We start from the raw sequence: 18502 nt of genomic DNA on the forward strand, positions 1-18502 counted from the left end.
TGTGTGTGTGTGTGTGTGTGTGTGTGTGTGTGTGTGTGTGTGTGTGTTGCAGAGTGTGTGTGTGACCACGGGAAGTGTGAGGACGGTCTGTCAGGAAGTGGCAGGTGTGTGTGTCACAAAGGTTGGAAAGGAGCTTCCTGCTCTGTAGGTAAGAGACACACAAACACACACACGCAGTGTAACCAAACTCAATATTTTCTCTCACCCGCTATCACCTAAAATCTTTGTGTGTGTGTCTCAGAGATCAAGGATGACGCCTGTGGAGGTGTATGTGACGAGAACGCCAAGTAAGTCCTCCCTTTGTTCAGTCTAAAGGTGTGTGTGAGATCTGAATCAATTTACCCAGAATACACCTGGCTGTCTGGAATCATTTACTATTCACTATAGCATGTTGAGAATGGTTAAACCTTTTATTTGAGGACTCACTTTATCCCACAGAAACAATGCAACATAAAAAGCAGTCATGATATATTAGATACTAACTGAGAGATAACCATCATCATGCATTGACTGTTTCACACAAAGACTGAGGACAGTGGACAGTGTTTACTGATTACACTCACTGGCCACTTAATTAGGTTCAACTAGTGCAATCTGGTGCAAAGAGATATATTCTACATTTACGAAGCTGACAAATGTTCAGTTTTGTGAATTCTACTTGATGTTTGTTATTGACGTAGTAGTAGCTGGTGGTTTTGTACTGGATGGATTATATTGAACGGTTTTTCTAATATTTTGGGCAAAATAATAGAAACATGCGAAGTAGCTAATGCTATGCTCAAAAAGTCACAATTAAAAATGAATAACGTATGACATCACTGCTCAATAGTTTCATTAAAATAACATTTAGAAAATAGATGAAGTCAAACTAAGTTTAACTCACTCAAACAATGCTGCTATCATTTCATTATCATTAACAATATGCATCTAAATCTACCTATAGTTTCTAATTTTTAAAGCTATATTGATTGTTGAGCTGAAGCATCTTGAAGGATTCAGAGACTGGAATAAAACTAATTGTTGTAAATTAAAACAATAAAACCAGTCAAGTAAAGATTTGAAATTTAAAAAACGAAAAAGGAACTCATGGGTCAGATGGTTAAGAGCACAGATAAGCACATTCTGTGGCTGCTGAAACAGAATTAAATAGTGCATTTGTTTGGGACTATTTTCAGCGGCGGATTCAATTTACAATTGGTGCTCTAGTGAGTATTTGTGGCCGCAGGACGGTTTATGTGTGATTGAGTCAAAATATACTACAGTGTGTGTGTGTTCATGGTATTGAAGGAACATGTCACCCAACAGTGTGGCTCATTGATGTGTTTTTAATAGTTTGGGACTAAATGGAGCTCTTTGGTACAGATGAATAAGATGTATACATTATAACATATCAATATAACTAATGATACACCTTGTCCTCTGCTGCAGCTGTATAACGGGACCAAAGGGTACAGCTGCTGCCTGTGTGTGTGTGGCTGGATACGAAGGCAACGGAACTCACTGCAATGGTAAAGACACACACACATACAGACACACACACACACTGTAAATATATCAAATCTGATTACTTTTTCTCTCTGTGTGTCTCTCAGAGCTGGATTTGTGCCACATGTCTAACGGTGGATGTTCAGAATTTGCCGTTTGCTTGAAGGTCTCAGCAGGAGAGAGGACCTGTACCTGTAGAGGGGGGTACATTGGAGACGGGGTCATCTGTCTGGGTATGTAGTCCTGACCCCTGACCTCTGACCCCACAGCCCTCACCTGAACCTCCTGACATCTTACCAAGATATGTCTTGATATATGAAATTTGGTTAATTTAAGGCCTTAAATGTTTCTTTACCTCACAATTTTTTTATTTATTTTTTTTTTTTATTTATTTTTTTTTACATGATTTCATAAAAATATATTTTCAACCTGTTTGTGTGTTCACAGAGGTTGACGGTTGTTTGGTCAACAATGGAGGCTGCCACAGGTCAGCGGATTGCACCAGAACAGGCCCCAACACGGTGAGACAACACCGCACTGCAGTACGGCACATAATGTTAAACTCATAATGATTCAGCACTGAGGCTTCACTGTACCTGAGATTTAGTTCAGTTCAGGTGAGGTTTAAAGAAAAGTTTTATTTTTATACTTTTGGCCACCATTCATGTTGGTTATGCAGTTTGATAAAGTAAAAATACGTCCTCATTAAACCGGTTAAATGTTTCTCTATTTCTAAGGCTACATCGACAGTAATACATCCAATACACAATCTCCAGGCACAGAAGAGTTTTTAGTGCCGTTTCAGAAATAATCTCCGTCCATACTAACACGCCTGAAAATGCATATCACATAATGCATATTCATGTAATCTGAGTTTTCGTGTCCAGGAGTAAACAGGAGGCAGATTAGTGCTGCTGCACACAGGAATTGCTGCAAATTGCTCAAATAAAAGCTGTTCTCCTGCGCATGTAGGCAGTATTAGCATCATAAAATACAGAACTTTACTGCATGACAGCTGCCAGCATACACAACAAGGTCAGTGACGCCTGTAATTTGTTGTCCATGCTGAATTAACCACCGGTAGTTGAGGCTGATGTTTGTTTTCTTCTGGAAAAGGGTCATGTGATAGGGGCGGGACTAGTAAGACCCAATCATGAGGCGATTGTGTCGCTGCAGGGTTTCATGGCCATCTTTTTCAAAAGTCTCCATTTTCGCCCGTCTAGAATAAAAAGTGATACCGGAGTTGTAAGACTAAAACTGGGTCAGCAGCGTTTTTTAATGTTTCCACATTTCCATTTTAGGGGTTTCAAAACAAAGAAAACAAGTGTGGATGCGAGGCTTAAATTTAGCAAAAAAATGTGTTTTAAAACAAAAATGTATTTGTGTGGACGTAGCCGAAAACAGTTTTTAGCTCCCTGAAAAACTAAGATTTCACGAAACAGCCTCCAGCGTGTCAACAGCCCTGGCTTGGTGTTTTAGTGTGTTCGGGGAACACTAAGCTTTTCCAAGACCGTAATGAAGTCTGCCCTCTGAGAGACTGTGTGCCAGTAAAGTTAAGGAGGACTTTCTTTTACCTCAAACTTTTCTCTTTGGTCATTCACCTCTACAGCTGAACACAGCAGAGGAGCTGTGGTCGTTAATCAATATTTAAATTTACGATTTTATTAGACAACCTTATTACCGCAGCACAGCAGCTTGGGAATGACTGCTGCATAACATGTAGTGTTTATGGGCCATGAGTACGTTACTATTTCATACTCTTTAAGTTGTCTGACACCAGAAACATAAAAAAACATGTAAATAACAACAACAATATCGTAATTTCGGCTGCATTAAAACACGGTGTAGGTGACCGCAGAGAGCGGGACACTGAACAGAGGTTGAACACTCGGTCACAGTCCACTGTGATCTCTGGGATCACGCATTTTATATGCCAATAAGCCCAGCTGTTGTCATTACAGTAACCTCCCGCCTGAAACTATATATCTGTGTTTACAGCTCAAAAGAGTGACTTGGAGTTCAGGAGAAATTGTTATTTGATTTGCTGTTTAGCAGATCACAGGGGAGGGGAGGAAACAGATGGATTTTGTAATTGACTCTTTTATTGACTGACTGTTTTCTCTGTCTGCTCTGTTGTTGTCTCCAGACGGCCTGCAGGTGTCGGATGGGCTTTCAAGGATCAGGGAGGTTCTGTTACCCTGTCAACCCCTGCAGAAATGTATGTCTGTGTGTCACTTTTGCAGATTTTCTTGCAGTCATCTACTTTATTCTGTCTTGTTACAATCCTGTTTACTTGCATCTCTGCCAGCACAAACCAGCTCTTAAAAACAGATCACACAGTCGGGTATCGTCATTGATTATTTCATTCACCTTGTAGGCATTGAGCTGTTCCACACAGTTTGTACAGTGAGCGGGTTTGGACTGTAGTGATCACCATTAGGATGTTGAATGGTAAACAGTCTGTGCTTTTTTTAGTCTTCCGACTGTTGCGTTTCTCTCTTCAGCTTTTCTAGATATCAAGTATGACACGAGAGCCTCGGCCGGTCTGTTTTAGGCCTCTCGTAAGCAAGCAGATGTACAGTTGTGTGAAAAAGTGTTTGCCCCCTTCCTGATTTCTTATTTTTTTGCATGTTTGTCACACTTAAATGTTTCAGATCATCAAACAAATTTAAATATTAGACAAAGATAACACAAGATGCAGTTTTTAAATGAAGGTTTTTATTATTAAGGGGGGAAAAAAATCCAAACCTACATGGCCCTGTGTGAAAAAGTGATTGCCCCCTAAACCTAATAACTGGTTGGGCCACCCTTAGCAGCAACAACTGCAATCAAGCGTTTGCGATAACTGGCAATGAGTCTTTTACAGCGCTGTAGAGAAATTTTGGCCCACTCGTCTTTGCAGAATTGTTGTAATTCAGCCACATTGGAGGGTTTTCGAGCATGAACCGCCTTTTTAAGGTCATGCCACAGCATCTCAATCGGATTCAGGTCGGGACTTTGACTAGGCCACTCCAAAGTCTTCATTTTGTTTTTCTTAAGCCATTCAGAGGTGGACTTGCTGGTGTGTTTTGGATCATTGTCCTGCTGCAGAACCCAAGTGCGCTTCAGCTTGAGGTCACGAACAGATGGCCGGACATTCTCCTTCAGGATTTTTTGGTAGACAGCAGAATTCATGGTTCCATTTACCACAGCAAGTCTTCCAGGTCCTGAAGCAGCAAAACAGCCCCAGACCATCACACTACCACCACCATATTTTACTGTTGGTATGATGTTCCTTTTCTGAAATGCCGTGTTACTGTTACGCCAGATGTAATGGGACATACACCTTCCAAAAAGTTCAACTTTTGTCTCGTCAGTCCACAGAGTATTTTCCCAAAAGTCTTGGGGATCATCAAGATGTTTTCTGGCAAAACTGAGACGAGCCTTTATGTTCTTTTTGCTCAGCAGTGGTTTTCGTCTTGGAACTCTGCCATGCAGGCCATTTTTGCCCAGTCTCTTTCTTATGGTGGAGTCATGAACACTGACCTTAATTGAGGCAAGTGAGGCCTGCAGTTCTTTGGATGTTGTTCTGGGGTCTTTTGTGACCTCTTGGATGAGTCGTCGCTGCGCTCTTGGGGTAATTTTGGTCGGCCGGCCACTCCTGGGAAGGTTCACCACTGTTCCATGTTTTCGCCATTTGTGGATAATGGCTCTCACTGTGGTTCGCTGGAGTCCCAAAGCTTTAGAAATGGCTTTGTAACCTTTTCCAGACTGATAGATCTCAATTACTTTGTTTCTCATTTGTTCCTGAATTTCTTTGGATCGCAGCATGATGTCTAGCTTTTGAGGATCTTTTGGTCTACCTCACTTTGTCAGGCAGGTCCTATTTAAGTGATTTCTTGATTGAGAACAGGTGTGGCAGTAATCAGGCCTGGGTGTGGCTAGAGAAATTGAACTCAGCTTTCCAAAGATGTGATAAACCACAGTTAATTTATGTTTTAACATGGGGGGGGGGGCAATCACTTTTTCACACAGGGCCATGTAGGTTTGGATTTTTTTTTTTTCCCCTTAATAATAAAAACCTTCATTTAAAAACTGCATTTAATATTTAAATTTGTTTGATGATCTGAAACATTTAAGTGTGACAAACATGCAAAAAAATAAGAAATCAGGAAGGGGGCAAACACTTTTTCACACAACTGTATATATGTTATGTCCCGAAGGATATGATTTATAATGCTATTTGTTCCGTTAAGGCGTGTTTATGTTTCTCTGTGAAGAGCGAAAAGCTAAATGTTCTCTGTTAAGAGCGCAGTCTGAGACTGAGACCGGAGTCCTTGGTATTTATGTGTTCTGTTATCTCCCTGTCACATGATGTGACAGTCGTTAGGTTTCTGATAACAGGAAGAGGCTCTGGGGACATAGTGTACATCATGTCCTAATTAGGTTTTTCTGTTTCCGGTTAACAGGAAGCAGCTTGTAGGCAAGATGTGCATTCTGTCTAAGTGTGATATTGCTGAGCTTTAATGCATGTACAGTATATTGCAAGGGAGCACAATATGATTTGTGTTTACAATTTTTATACGTTTCTCTCAACGCGACCACTCAAAGCGCTACATGTCATCATTCACCCACTCATACACTGATGACAGGGACCATCAGGACTCTAATTAACCATCCACCCACCGTTCATACTACGCAGGCACAGCCATTTGGGGTGAAGCGTCTTGCCCAAGGACACATCGACATGTACTAGCGGAGCCGGGGATTGAACCGCCGATCCTCTGATTGAAGGACGACCCCGCTCTACCACTGAGCCACAGTCGCCCCATTTCAAAGCAAATCTCCAAACCACATTTTCTCTAGATAATGAAAATATATTCTGTGGTGGCAGCAGGATTTCTAAAGTTAGCTGCTATCTATTTAATCAATCAGCAAAAAAAAACAAGTTATTGCCCACATTGCACAGATATAAATGATGTCTTGGATCGGTTTGTGCATATCAAATACACACTGAAACGGACGATACTCCTGCAGTTTCCTCCATTTAAGCTCTCAGCTCATTAATCTGCGACATGCTTTTAAAGGGTTAACAAGGAGCTCAAGTGATTGGCTTTTGTTGACGCTCACTTCAACTCCACCTGCTGTTCTGAGCATTTTTGATTAACGTTTGAAACATTTGCTCCGTGCGACAGCTAGGCTAAAGCCGGCACTGAGCTAAGACCTTTGCTGCAGACGGACTAACTGAGGACTCAACTAATCAGAAACATCCAAGCGTGTCCTTTTGTCAGCAATTAAAGATACATTTTTGTGTGTGCAGAGAAATGGCGGCTGCAGTCAGCATGCTCGCTGTGAGTATATGGGTCAGGGTCAGAGGAACTGCACCTGCTACAGAGGCCACGTGGGCGACGGCATCAATTGCCGGGGAACCACCAACAACGTGAGTCACATGACCTCTGACTTCCCCCTGACCCTCTGACCTATCACTGTCTCCCCCCCTCCCCCATCACAGGAAGTCTGTCTGTCTTACAGGAGGTGTTCCGCCAATCAGAGAATGACTTCTTCCGTCGAATGGTAGCGGTGAGTCATGTTGAAATCCACACAGTAAATAAAACATTCATTTGATGCTGCTAAGTGAAAACATGGATGGTTTGCAATATACACGACTGCAAGACAGAGCACAGCAGCTGGCCAAAAGTAATTTTTCGGTGCCTGCCCTGCCTACACATGATTCAATTAAATTGTTAAAAAAAGTTACAACTAACAAAAAAGACAAGTTTAATTTAAATTAATTTTTCTGCAGTGACAGCGTCCCCTATATGAACTTCCGTCATCGCGTGAGTTCACTTTGTTTTCTTTGTTCCTCAGAAATCAACGTCTCGTGTTCTTAATAAAGACGGACCGTCTACTGTCTTCGTCCCTCTAGCGGAAACAAACGACTCCACTGTGTGTACAACATCTGCTGTTTTTAAATGATCTCATGTAATAATAATGATGTTACCCTACTCATGAGTTTTTGTTTATCTTAGATCTAAGTGTCTTACCTAGAAAAACTATACTGTAATTTACAAGATGAATCACTTTAATAATCATTTAATAAGTAAGTACATTTTTCTGATTCTGATTTAATAATCAAGTACATTTTTGTGTGTGAGTCATAAGACTGGATTATGGTTTCTAGTGCATGAAATGTACCTCATTAACTGGTGTTTGTAGGTTGAGGAATGGGAGCGGTCCGGTCGTCTCTCTGAGCTGCTTCGTTACCACATTGTTTCCTGTGAGATTTTGACCCTGAGTGACCTGAAAACCACCAAACTCGCTGTCTCTACGTCAGGACACACACTGCACTTCAGCCTGCAGCAGGTAACACACACACACACACATGTTTATTTGTGGAGGACGGCAGCTCTACTCAGCATCAATAAAGGTCCAGCCATAACACTATTTAAGATGATTTTTTTATGGGCATTTTGATGCTAAAACATAGAACAAAATGTGAATGTTTGGATTTCAATAAATAAGTATAACATTTTTATTTTTATTTTGAAAACTGAAGAAATGAACGTGAACCACTTCATTTTGGGGAGTGAACTTTATTCATAAATAGTCTGTATGAAATGAACTTTGAGCTAAACATTGCTGATAACCCCTTTTCTCAAACTGCCTCCATGTCTTCACCTGTCTCACAATCCACCTCTCCACTCTCCTGGTGTTTGCTGCTGCCTGTCTGCCTCACCTCTCCCTGTCCCTCGCTCTCCTGCAGGGTTCAGTCTGGGTCAACAACAGATCGAGGATTGTGAAGAGCGATTACACCACTTCTAACGGAGTCATTCACCACATCGACACACTGTTGACGCCCTACAGGCTGCAGGACAAACCAAGCATCGAGTCTAACAAGGTAAGTTGAGTTTACTTGAAATTAATAAACGATTTATGATCCATCAGGATTGAAAGACAGCCAGTGTGACGTCTCTCTCTCTCTCTCTCTCTCTCTCTCTCTCTCTCTTTCTCTGTTTAGATGAACTTAACGTCAGCAGCTGTGTTTTATGGCTACAGCCGCTTCTACAAACTTGTGGAGGTAAACATTTTAAAAACACGCTGCACCTCCTGGTTTGATTTGTGCTCTGACGTCTTCTTCCTCCTCTGCCATGCTGCCTCCCCCCACTTACACATCCTCTTCTTACACCTACTTGTCTTCCTCCTTCTGTCACTGCTTATCCTCCTAGAATCACTTCCTTGATGTCAACTCCTCCTTTCACCTTTTTTTTTTTTAAATCCGAGAGCACAAAAAACGTAACTACCACTTAAGGCCAGTTGGAGGAGAACACCAGCAGCTTCAAAGATCCCGCAACACGAACCGAATCCAGCAACGTCCTGCACTTCACACACCTGGAATGTGAAGAATATATAACAGACAAATAGATTGCACAAGCAAAGGACCAACTATTGAATTCAATTAATTTATCTCTTATATAGCCTAAGCTACTTTAAGCTATTTTATTGAGTTTCCTTTTGGCGAAATATTCTGATTGAATTTGAGTTTCATCTGGTTAACAGTTATGTAGTTACTGTATATGTCTAGGCCTTTTATTGTCAAAGGTAAGTACAAAAAGAATGGATCTGGTGTGCACTGCCTTTGTCAATGTTGAAAGGAGTAATAAAGTTTGTGGTCTTGGGTCAGACCACGGAGCCTCCGTGTTGTAGTGCAATGTGATTGTGATAATAATTGTGGGAGTGATGCCTTTTATTTGCGGGGTGAAAACTCACAGAAATCGACCCACGCATAATATTCACGTAATCTTTCTGTCCACTCTTTGTGCAGGATGTGGGGTTACTCCCCGTGCTTCAGTTGTCCATCCATCAGCCGTTCACCATGTTCTGGCCCACAGACAAGGCCCTCAACTCCCTGCCAGCTGAAAGAAAGCACTGGCTCTCCAGCCCCGATCACCGAGACCAAGTGGCTGCCTTAGTCAAGGCTCACATCATACGCAACTCCAAGGTAGGAGGAGGAGGAGGAGGTGGAGGAGGAGGTGGGAGAAGGCAGAAGGCAGTAGGCAGTAGGAGGATGGCTTCCAAGCGTAACCCTTAATTGGGCGCCGACAGAATGAAAAGTTCACTCTAGCCCAAAAAGAAAACAAATATTTTTAAAAAATCAGGTGTAGTCCTGTTATTATGTTGTTATTCATTATGTTTAATTTATTTAATGAATGAACCGTTTCGTCTATTAAAATATAAGAAAATAGTCAAGATGTCAATCACAGTTTTCCAAAACCCAAGATGAGGATGTCTTGATTTTCTTTCCAAACAAACCACACTGTTCAAAACCCAAAAATCATCCATTTACAATATCCGTCTTTAAGATATAAGACAAAGAAAAACAGCAAATGTTCGCTTGACTCAAACACGACTCGGATGATTATACAGATATCCAAATAGTTGTTAAAACTGTAGAGTTCTTCAAAAGGAGGAGGTGAAGGATGAGGAGCAGGGGGGAGGGAGGCTCTGTTGTAGCTTTAGAAAGACAGCGTTGTGATTTTCTTTGTGTGTGTTTAGGTTTTAGGTATCGGTCAGCCGGATAAATACTCGTCATTGCGCACCATGCACGGATCCATCATCAAGTACAGCTGTGATAAGACCCTGGTGGTGAGAAATCACACAAATACACACACACACACACATACAATTCAAAGAGGGTAGCCATGTTGGAAGCCGACTGTTACTTCAGTAAACGGTGTTGTCTCATGTTGCCATGATGATGTCGAAGAAAACACAGTTTCACACTGACAGCAACAACATCCTGGATCCTAACCATGACGCTCAATGAACTCCGTACGAGCAGTGATGAAGTGATTTCGATTGATACTGTACCTCGTTGATCGGTGACGTCGAGACCAACGCAGGACATGCTGCTCTTAACTGTGTGGTTGCTAGGTTACACAACAACGCCTTTGTTTGGTTTTCTGATGAATCAGGAAAATAATGTTATATTCACGCTTCAGAGGTGAAGTGTCTCCGTGTTAGCGAATGATCGTGCAGAAATTCACACAGCTGGTGGTTTGATAATATACTATGTTACTGTCATATTACATTATACCACACTATACTTAACTGTGGTAAACTATATCATACTATACCATACTATGTTATACTGCTGTACTGTAGGATTACATTGTACCTAACACTATATCTTATATCCCATACTATATTATACTGTACAATATCATACTATATTATTATGTTGTCTGTCTTACTACATTATTATATTTCTTTTGCAGTATGTTTCTGTATTAATACAAATTTCTTTACTTAATCATATCATATATTCTGTTGTACACTGTTTACTTTGAGGACTTGCTGACTTGCTGCTATTGTCACTGTAACTGTCTTTAATTGTTCTTGTTTAGTTCAATTTTTTCTTCTTCAAGGTTACAAGGATCATCTAATATACTTGTACAACAGGGTTGCGCAACCAAATGCAATTTGGGGCTAAGTGTCTTGGCTCAAACCGCTCTGACACTGAGCCACAAACAAATCTGTTATATGTGGAGGGTGGGGGATGCATTGAGGAGTCTCGGCTTATTTAATTCACACCAGAGTTTGAAGCTTTCATACCAGCCTCTCACTGAAATGAGGTTTTGAAGTAACAATGTTATGAAGCGTAGTAAATGAGTACATTTTTGCTTTAACTTAATGCTTCATCCACACTCTTGTCACGACGTAGGAAAACACATTGCTATCGTTGGACGAGTGAAGACCCTGTTCGGCTTCTTTTTGTAACCAGTGTAGCATTTTAAAGCGTGGCGGAATTAGCACGCTAACTGGCTAACTCGCCTACAGGTGGAAAGTGAGCTAGCTTGCTCATTTCACCATGCTTTAATGCTACACTGGTTACAGAAAATTAGCCAAACAGCGGCTGGGTTCAATGGTCCCATCTCTCTATTTTAATCTATTCTGTTCTGGTTCTGTGGCTGTGGTGGACAGTCTTAAAAAGTTATTGATTTGTGTGTGTGTGTGTGTGTTCAGGGGGCTGTATCGATTAATGACAATGCCAGGGTAGTGGAGCGCTACATGAACTTCGAAGAGGGCGTTGCCTATGGCATCGACCAGCTACTGGAACCACCGGGCCTGGGAGCGATCTGCGACAGCGGGGAGAACAGAACCACTTACGTTAGTAGTGCTAAAATTATTACTTTCAATACTGCTACTGCTTTAAAACTCACAATATACATGTTCACACTTTTGCAGCTAGTACTAGTTGTAATAAAATAAATACTATTACTTGTACAAACTATCATTACCTGTTTTACTTGAATAGTCTGTTGAGATCAGGACATATTTGGACATTCTTTTTCTTTTGGAGAGTTCTGGCGACACAATAACAAAACCAAAGCTAAGGCACATTGAAATGTAACATGACTTAGTGAGCTGACTAGAAGTACAAAACACTACAAGTTAATACATAATATGGTGCTGCAGTGTGGCTACAAAATAGGGATATTAGTTATAGTATTAGCTCTGCCACACTTAGCCACTCATTGTGACTCCAAAGGACTAGTCACACCAGCATTTAACACACAAATCAATTCAATGGAATTACTGTGTGGATGTGTTTGTATGCACAAAGTGAATCTGTGTAAATCTTCAAGTCTTGCCAGTGCTGACCTTTGGGGGAACAGAGAACCCAAAATGGAGGAAGCCATCGTCACTTTTTAGCTTTTATTTTACTTTCTCTGTCAGAGTATATAGTGATTTACAAAAGAGGAATGTCAGACAGGTATGCGACAGAAGCTTTCTCCCTAATCAGTAACTCTTTATTGGATGAAATGAACTACAGTCCTGAGAACTATTGTGACTGACTGGCGTTAGTGATTAGGGTTAGTGATTGGCATTAGGGTGATTTACCAAATTGAACTAACCCGGCGAGTAGTCCCTACATCACCAACGATGTGACCGGGCCTTAATGCAGCTTCATCCTCAACTATTGTTGGTAGTACCACTGCTGCAAATACAGATACCACACTGCTGTGGTTATTATTTTGATGTCAGGGCTTTGTCGTTGTCTTGGAACCTGGACTGAAGCTTTCTGTCTTATGTCTCAGGGTCGCTGTGGACGCTGCCCCTTCCCACCATCCTGTCCCTTCAGACACCAAGACACGGTAAGATCTGGTTAAAAATTGGAAAATGATTAGCTTGTACGATACATAGAGATAAACGTACGTCCCGCCTTCTTTCAGCAAAAGACGGAGCCTTGTATGAACAGGTCCCCACCGTATGGGCGCCGCCACCATCATTGGTACCTCTTGGATGATATCAGCAAGATGGGCTGTAAGAGAGTGTGTCAGTTTTCTTCCTGGGTCCAAAAGTGCTGCAAAAACCACTACGGCCGAGACTGTCAAGGTAAGGAAGGCACATAGGGAAGATTGATGATTCTGTCGTCAGACATTCATCTAGTCCAGCCCACAGGGGTCTGGAGAAAATCTTTTGTCCCCCTAGATTCTCCAGTGTTTATTATTTTACTCTTTGTGGAGCTACTAATGTAAAGATTGTCTTAAGGGTGGCACAAAGGACAGGTCATTCAAATCTAGATTTCATTTCATGGCAATCTGCACACATTTCATGGCAATCTGCACATTTGATTTAAGATTCTTAACCTGATGCAGTTGTGTAATGGTTCCAGAAACTAATCCTGTTGGTTTTGTGTTGGTAACATCTCCCCCCCCCCCCTTACTTTAAACTTTTGTTTAAAGTCTCCAGCTGGCTCCTCCAGCTGGCAGTGAGAATAATAAAAATAGTGTTATTTAAATCTGAATTTGAATCACACCAGTGACTTGCTTATTGACGTATGCTTGCAGGTGAGCTCGCCACATCTCCCCTAGCTGTGCTCTTTCGCCGCCGATCAAGTTCTTTTGTAATTGTTTTAATTTTTCCTTTGAACATCTAGGTTATTTTTTATCGGGAACAGTCACTCCAGACACTTTTCATGGACGCTATAGCTTCTGTCATACTCCTAGCTGTCTATATCTCCACCCTTGCTGCCTGACAAGGTATTGGGTAATACAGGTAGTATTACATAGTGTGTAAACAGTCACAGAGCTACAATAAGCTGCTCGACTGTGAAGGACTGTAAGAGAGTGAGCAGGGTTGGTTGACGGCTCTTAGTGAACCAGGCGTGAAACAACGTCAAGTTGATAAACTCTACTCGTTCTGAGAACTATCATAATTCTTCTGGAGTTCTCAGAGCAGGAATGTCGCCACAGACGCCCCTTGAATTAACAGACGTTCATTTATATTTTACAGTCTTGCACCCTAGCTTCAAGTAAAGTTTGACTGTACAGCTGTGCTAAAAACTGTTGGCTAGTTTCATTTAGAACAAAACATAATCATTTATAAGCTCTGCTGAGAGTTAGTATGCTGACATCTTAATTTTCAATGGAACTAAAGCTGTTAGATAAATGTAGTGGAATAAAAAGTACATTATTTAGTGGAGTAGAAGTATAAAGATGCATGAAAAGACAGACTTAAGCACAGTACATTTACTTAGCTTACATTCCACCACTGGTTACACCTGTGTCTGAAAAATCAAAACGTCAGCCGTGAGGAAAAGAAGTTGGTTTGAAGCACAGTGACGGTGTGTCTCTTACGTTTGTCCTCACCTGACTCCACCTTTTCCCTGTGTGTTTCAGTTTGTCCAGGTGGCCTGGAGGCCCCTTGTAGTAACCATGGTTCATGCGACGATGGCATGCAGGGATCAGGAAGATGTAGGTGCAACGAAGGCTTCATAGGCAAAGCCTGCACACTGTGTTCCACGAGACACTATGGCCCCAACTGCACAGGTAGGTAGACCAAATACAGGAAAGTTAGACTTTGTGCGTGTGAGATTCTCCTCTCAGAATGTGATTTTCTCTGTGGACAGTTTTCACAGCAAAATGATCATAACATATGAATATATTTTAGTTCTTGGCATCAAGTATTCCCTTTTAAAAGGTTAATAAATACCCAGATTCTCCAAGCTTCACACCTTTTTTTTTATATCTTCTTGCTCTTTTTTTATTGGCAAAGATCAAAACCAGACTGTTGTCAGTTAATTGGCCAATGCTAGTGACCCGGTGCCTTGGGATCCTTTATCGGTCACATGTATCTGATTCAAATTGACACACGTGCCATCTGCATGATGAATAGTAACAAAGCCACGCGCACAACATGCACGTTGTGCATACAGTGTACAGCCACGCACACACATCATGTCGTCGGTGTGGAAGTTCTTCAGTGTGAGTGTAGAAAACATGTAACACCAAGTCCTAAAGAAGCCGTGGAGGAACAACCATAAAACATTTGGAAAACTATTTGCATACAATTGAATTTCCAATTTCCATGAAAGTTACAAAAACGTTTGTGTGTGTTGTCAGTTATAGTTCTTAGAAAGAAAGAAAATGTGAATCTTGGCCAAGAACATTGCAAACGGTGCATCACTACTATTACCGGCAGAAGTTTATATCATCAGTAAACACTTGTTTATATAACTGGAGTTACTGTCGGGTAACAAAGATTTCAACTTCTTTTTATTACTCATTATAGAACCACGACTGTGCAGTCGTAGTGAGTGGCGATCACAGTGAGGAGAAGTTTCGCAGCGGAGATTGCGATTGATTTTTGCCAGAAAAGGAGCAGATTACCTTTCTTCAACTCGTTTAATGTTATATTCACTGTCGACAATCTCAGAAACACAAAGCAGGCAATCATTGTCTTCACGTGGTACCTCAGTTTCTGCCGTAGCCTTGATGTGTTGTTACATTTCAGCAACCGAGCCTAAGCACGTAGCCGCCGTAGCTCCTGCGTCGCTGCTTAACGCACAATTATGAATACAGCTGAGGGCAGTAGGGGATATGACGGGGGAGGCCATCCTTCTTTTAGGCAAAATTACCAAACTGCATGCCCCTTGTTAACCTACGTCTCTATCCTGTGATAGAGAGAGTTGTAGAGTTGAATAAATTAGTCTAGTCTGCCCGACCCATTGATCCTTCATCTGACTGAGTTTATATAAGTTAGAATCCATGGCCCTGACCACGGCTCTGAAATATCAGTGGCCTTGTGTTGATCAATCCATGACGCTGTCCGTGGTGCTGAAGTAGGATTTCTAACTGTGCCTTATTCTCTAAATCCTGCCCTTCTGTCGTCTTGAATCTATAATATTCTCTAAACTATAGAGCTCCTGTAAAGCTCCATCCCCCCGTTCAAATTGAACAAACCGCCCTCTGGCTATAAGACCTCCAACGGACAGGAGAACTTTTCTCTCTCCTTCATTAAAGTGTTTTTTTCTCCCCCGCCCCACCTTCAAACCAACCAGCAACCCGACTTAAACATTGCAGACAGCCTAACCCCCATCATCTCTGCTGCAGTCTGTCACTATAGCAACCCTCAACACTCACCATCACACAGCCGGGTGCATTAGTGGCTCAGGACGAACCTTCCGTCCGTCTTCACTCAGAGAGTCTCACGGCATAACAACAAGCTGCTGCCGATCATCTTCTGTCAAAGTCAACGGTTTTTCTTTGAACAATGATCAATCGTCAAACGTTGACCAACGCTGGAGGAGAAGACGACGGACGACGCCGGTCGAGAGGTGTGATGTGAGTCGGGAGCTGTGGCAAACTCAGATTGCGTCACTTGTTGCAGTGAGGAACAAAAAACCCATCGCCATGGTTACTAAATCAATCCCAAAACTGATCCAGAATGAGAAAGTGAAGTGATTTTAAACTGCTGAATGTTTCATCAGGTTTAAGCCCTTTGATAGCCGAGAGCACACAAGATGGATTTGAAGCTCTGTGATTGGAGTTGTAGTCGACGTCCGTCCTTCATGTTTTGTGTCGGAAGGCTTCTCGACCTTCTGACTTTTACAGAACGTTTCCAACACGGTTGTTTCTGTCTCGCCCGGACTGATGATTCGGCTAAGAAAGTTTAATGTCGATCAAAACATCAAAGAGCTCCAACTGTCCATCGCCTCACATCGTCTGTGGAGAAAAGTGAACCAGACTGTTGCTGCAGGAACCTCTTGCGTAACTCCCTCCATCTTCACAACTTTATTTGTGAGATTATTCAAGAGTCCGAGAGGCTGAGTCATGTTTTTCGTCTCTTTCAGCCTGCAACTGCGGGAAGCAGGGAAGGTGTGATGTAGGCATGGAAGGTTCTGGAAAGTGTGTCTGTAACCCGGGCTGGATGGGGGATCGCTGCCAGATCGATTTAGGTGAGTTTTCCCTCCTGAATGTCAGGACCTGTGTCACAGCTCTGCCACTACTATCCTGTTTTTTCCACCTCTCACTCACCTAATCAGGTTATCCAGTGCACCTGCCAGTCACACTCACCTCATCAGCTCATTACTCTCACCTGCTCACTCTGCTGCATCCACTATTTAAACCCCAGTCTCACACACACTCACTGCCAGATCGTTCTCCGCTTCCATGCAAAACCTTCCAGCGTATACCCTTGGACTGATACCCCGCCGTGCCTCTGCCCCGGTAATTCACCCAGCCTTCTGTTCCCGACCACGAGATCCTGCCGCTTTTTCCCTGTGATTCTACCTGCTGTGTGTCCAGAGGAAAATAAAACTCTGATTCAAACTATCCCTGGTGTCTGTCGTACTGCTCCTGGGTCCTTAACAAACCCGTTGCAACCTGATTGCAATTAGTGAAACTAATTGCAGGATGTTTAACTAATAAGGCCGGTGTTCAACAAATCCCATGAAAAGTCCAAAACCAACAGTGTTTCTCTTGGTTCTTACCAACAACATAAATCTTTGAACACCATTAAAGATATAGTGTTATTTTTAAAGGTTTTATTTACAACAAGACATTCAGAACCAGTAGATGTCCCACTAGCAAGCACCAGCAACAAAAAACAATGTGTACATATTAACTGCAAGCAGTCGTTAAATATGTGACAGCATTTCACCTAAAGGGGTTTGTCAAAGCAACATGATTCATCATTGTACAAACCACTAATACTCCCAGACAGTATTTAGTTATCATCAGCCAATAAGCGTTTTCTCTTTTTTTATTAGTTTGGAAGATTTTTCAGCCTTTGTGGAGGTTTCTGCTGTCTAATTGCTTTCTGGCTGTCATACACACACGTTGCTTCTCTGTCATCATTTTACAATATTAAAGGCCTGTTCACCGTTTTCATTTCCTTTTTTTGATGAATCGTCCGTCTGTCCGTCCAGGCTCGATCCCAGAGGAGTGCCGGCGGTGCCACGCTCAGGCCGACTGTGTGCCAGGTGCTGGTTGTCAGTGTAAATCTGGGTTTCAGGGGAACGGCACCTTCTGTGATCCGGAGCCACGTGAGTGTGCTGCAGCACAGGACAATCGTTTACCAGACGACGACACTGAATGTCTGCTGTCTTTTGTCAGCACGACGATAGTAATTCTAGTAGCAACATAATAACAGGTAGAAACATAGGAGATACATCAGACAAACCAAAGCATGATAATGGTGTATTAAAGCGATTAACAGGCTAACTGAAAGGGTAACAGCTACTCATCACTGATACTCCTCTCTGCATGTCAAGATATGCATCTGAATCTATCAACAACACTACTAAATACCAATACACATTGCTTTACAGTTAAAACATGTGGTTTGGGGGTCGAGTTACTCTTTAAGACCAAGGTGTGGTCATGTGAGAGTTTACATCCAGCTTTGACCAACAGTGCAGGAGCTGAAGCTTTTATTACACACACACACACACTTTAGGGGACAAAAGGGACAAGCTGACATAAACTTAAATAAGCAGTGAAACACATGATCAGATGTAGATTTGTTGTTCGCATCGAACACGTTTCCCCCCAATCTGGAAATAATACCCCTCAAAGTTTAAAGTCAGAAAACCTTATATATTTTTATTTAGGTTTTAATTCTCTTTATTTATTAAATATTATGTCTTAGCAATCAAAAAAATCTGAATAATTGATTTGATGATCATTTGTTCTGGCATGACTCCACCATGTGAGCAGATCAGATTATAGTGTTATTGTTGTGATATTGTTGT

The 18502-nt window shown here is 41.9% G+C and overlaps 1 protein-coding gene across 1 annotated transcript in view; it reads left to right on the plus strand.

The window, feature by feature from the left end:
- Window positions 1-18502, plus strand: part of stab1 (stabilin 1) — a 68320-nt gene that overhangs the window by 34525 nt on the left and 15293 nt on the right. The window contains exons 39-58 of the mRNA XM_031852093.1: window positions 53-148; window positions 242-287; window positions 1429-1508; window positions 1593-1718; window positions 1933-2006; window positions 3632-3703; window positions 6785-6904; window positions 6997-7044; window positions 7333-7410; window positions 7681-7827; window positions 8228-8362; window positions 8483-8542; window positions 9287-9463; window positions 10018-10107; window positions 11488-11631; window positions 12564-12620; window positions 12699-12861; window positions 14148-14297; window positions 16601-16705; window positions 17678-17794. Coding sequence (XP_031707953.1) covers window positions 53-148; window positions 242-287; window positions 1429-1508; window positions 1593-1718; window positions 1933-2006; window positions 3632-3703; window positions 6785-6904; window positions 6997-7044; window positions 7333-7410; window positions 7681-7827; window positions 8228-8362; window positions 8483-8542; window positions 9287-9463; window positions 10018-10107; window positions 11488-11631; window positions 12564-12620; window positions 12699-12861; window positions 14148-14297; window positions 16601-16705; window positions 17678-17794 — 2085 coding nt within the window. The remainder of the gene's footprint in view (window positions 1-52; window positions 149-241; window positions 288-1428; window positions 1509-1592; window positions 1719-1932; window positions 2007-3631; window positions 3704-6784; window positions 6905-6996; window positions 7045-7332; window positions 7411-7680; window positions 7828-8227; window positions 8363-8482; window positions 8543-9286; window positions 9464-10017; window positions 10108-11487; window positions 11632-12563; window positions 12621-12698; window positions 12862-14147; window positions 14298-16600; window positions 16706-17677; window positions 17795-18502) is intronic.

The sequence above is a fragment of the Anarrhichthys ocellatus genome, unplaced genomic scaffold (assembly GCF_004355925.1).
Source record: "Anarrhichthys ocellatus isolate YVR2014 unplaced genomic scaffold, GSC_Weel_1.0 scaffold1, whole genome shotgun sequence".
NCBI classification, from domain to species: Eukaryota; Metazoa; Chordata; class Actinopteri; order Perciformes; family Anarhichadidae; genus Anarrhichthys; species Anarrhichthys ocellatus.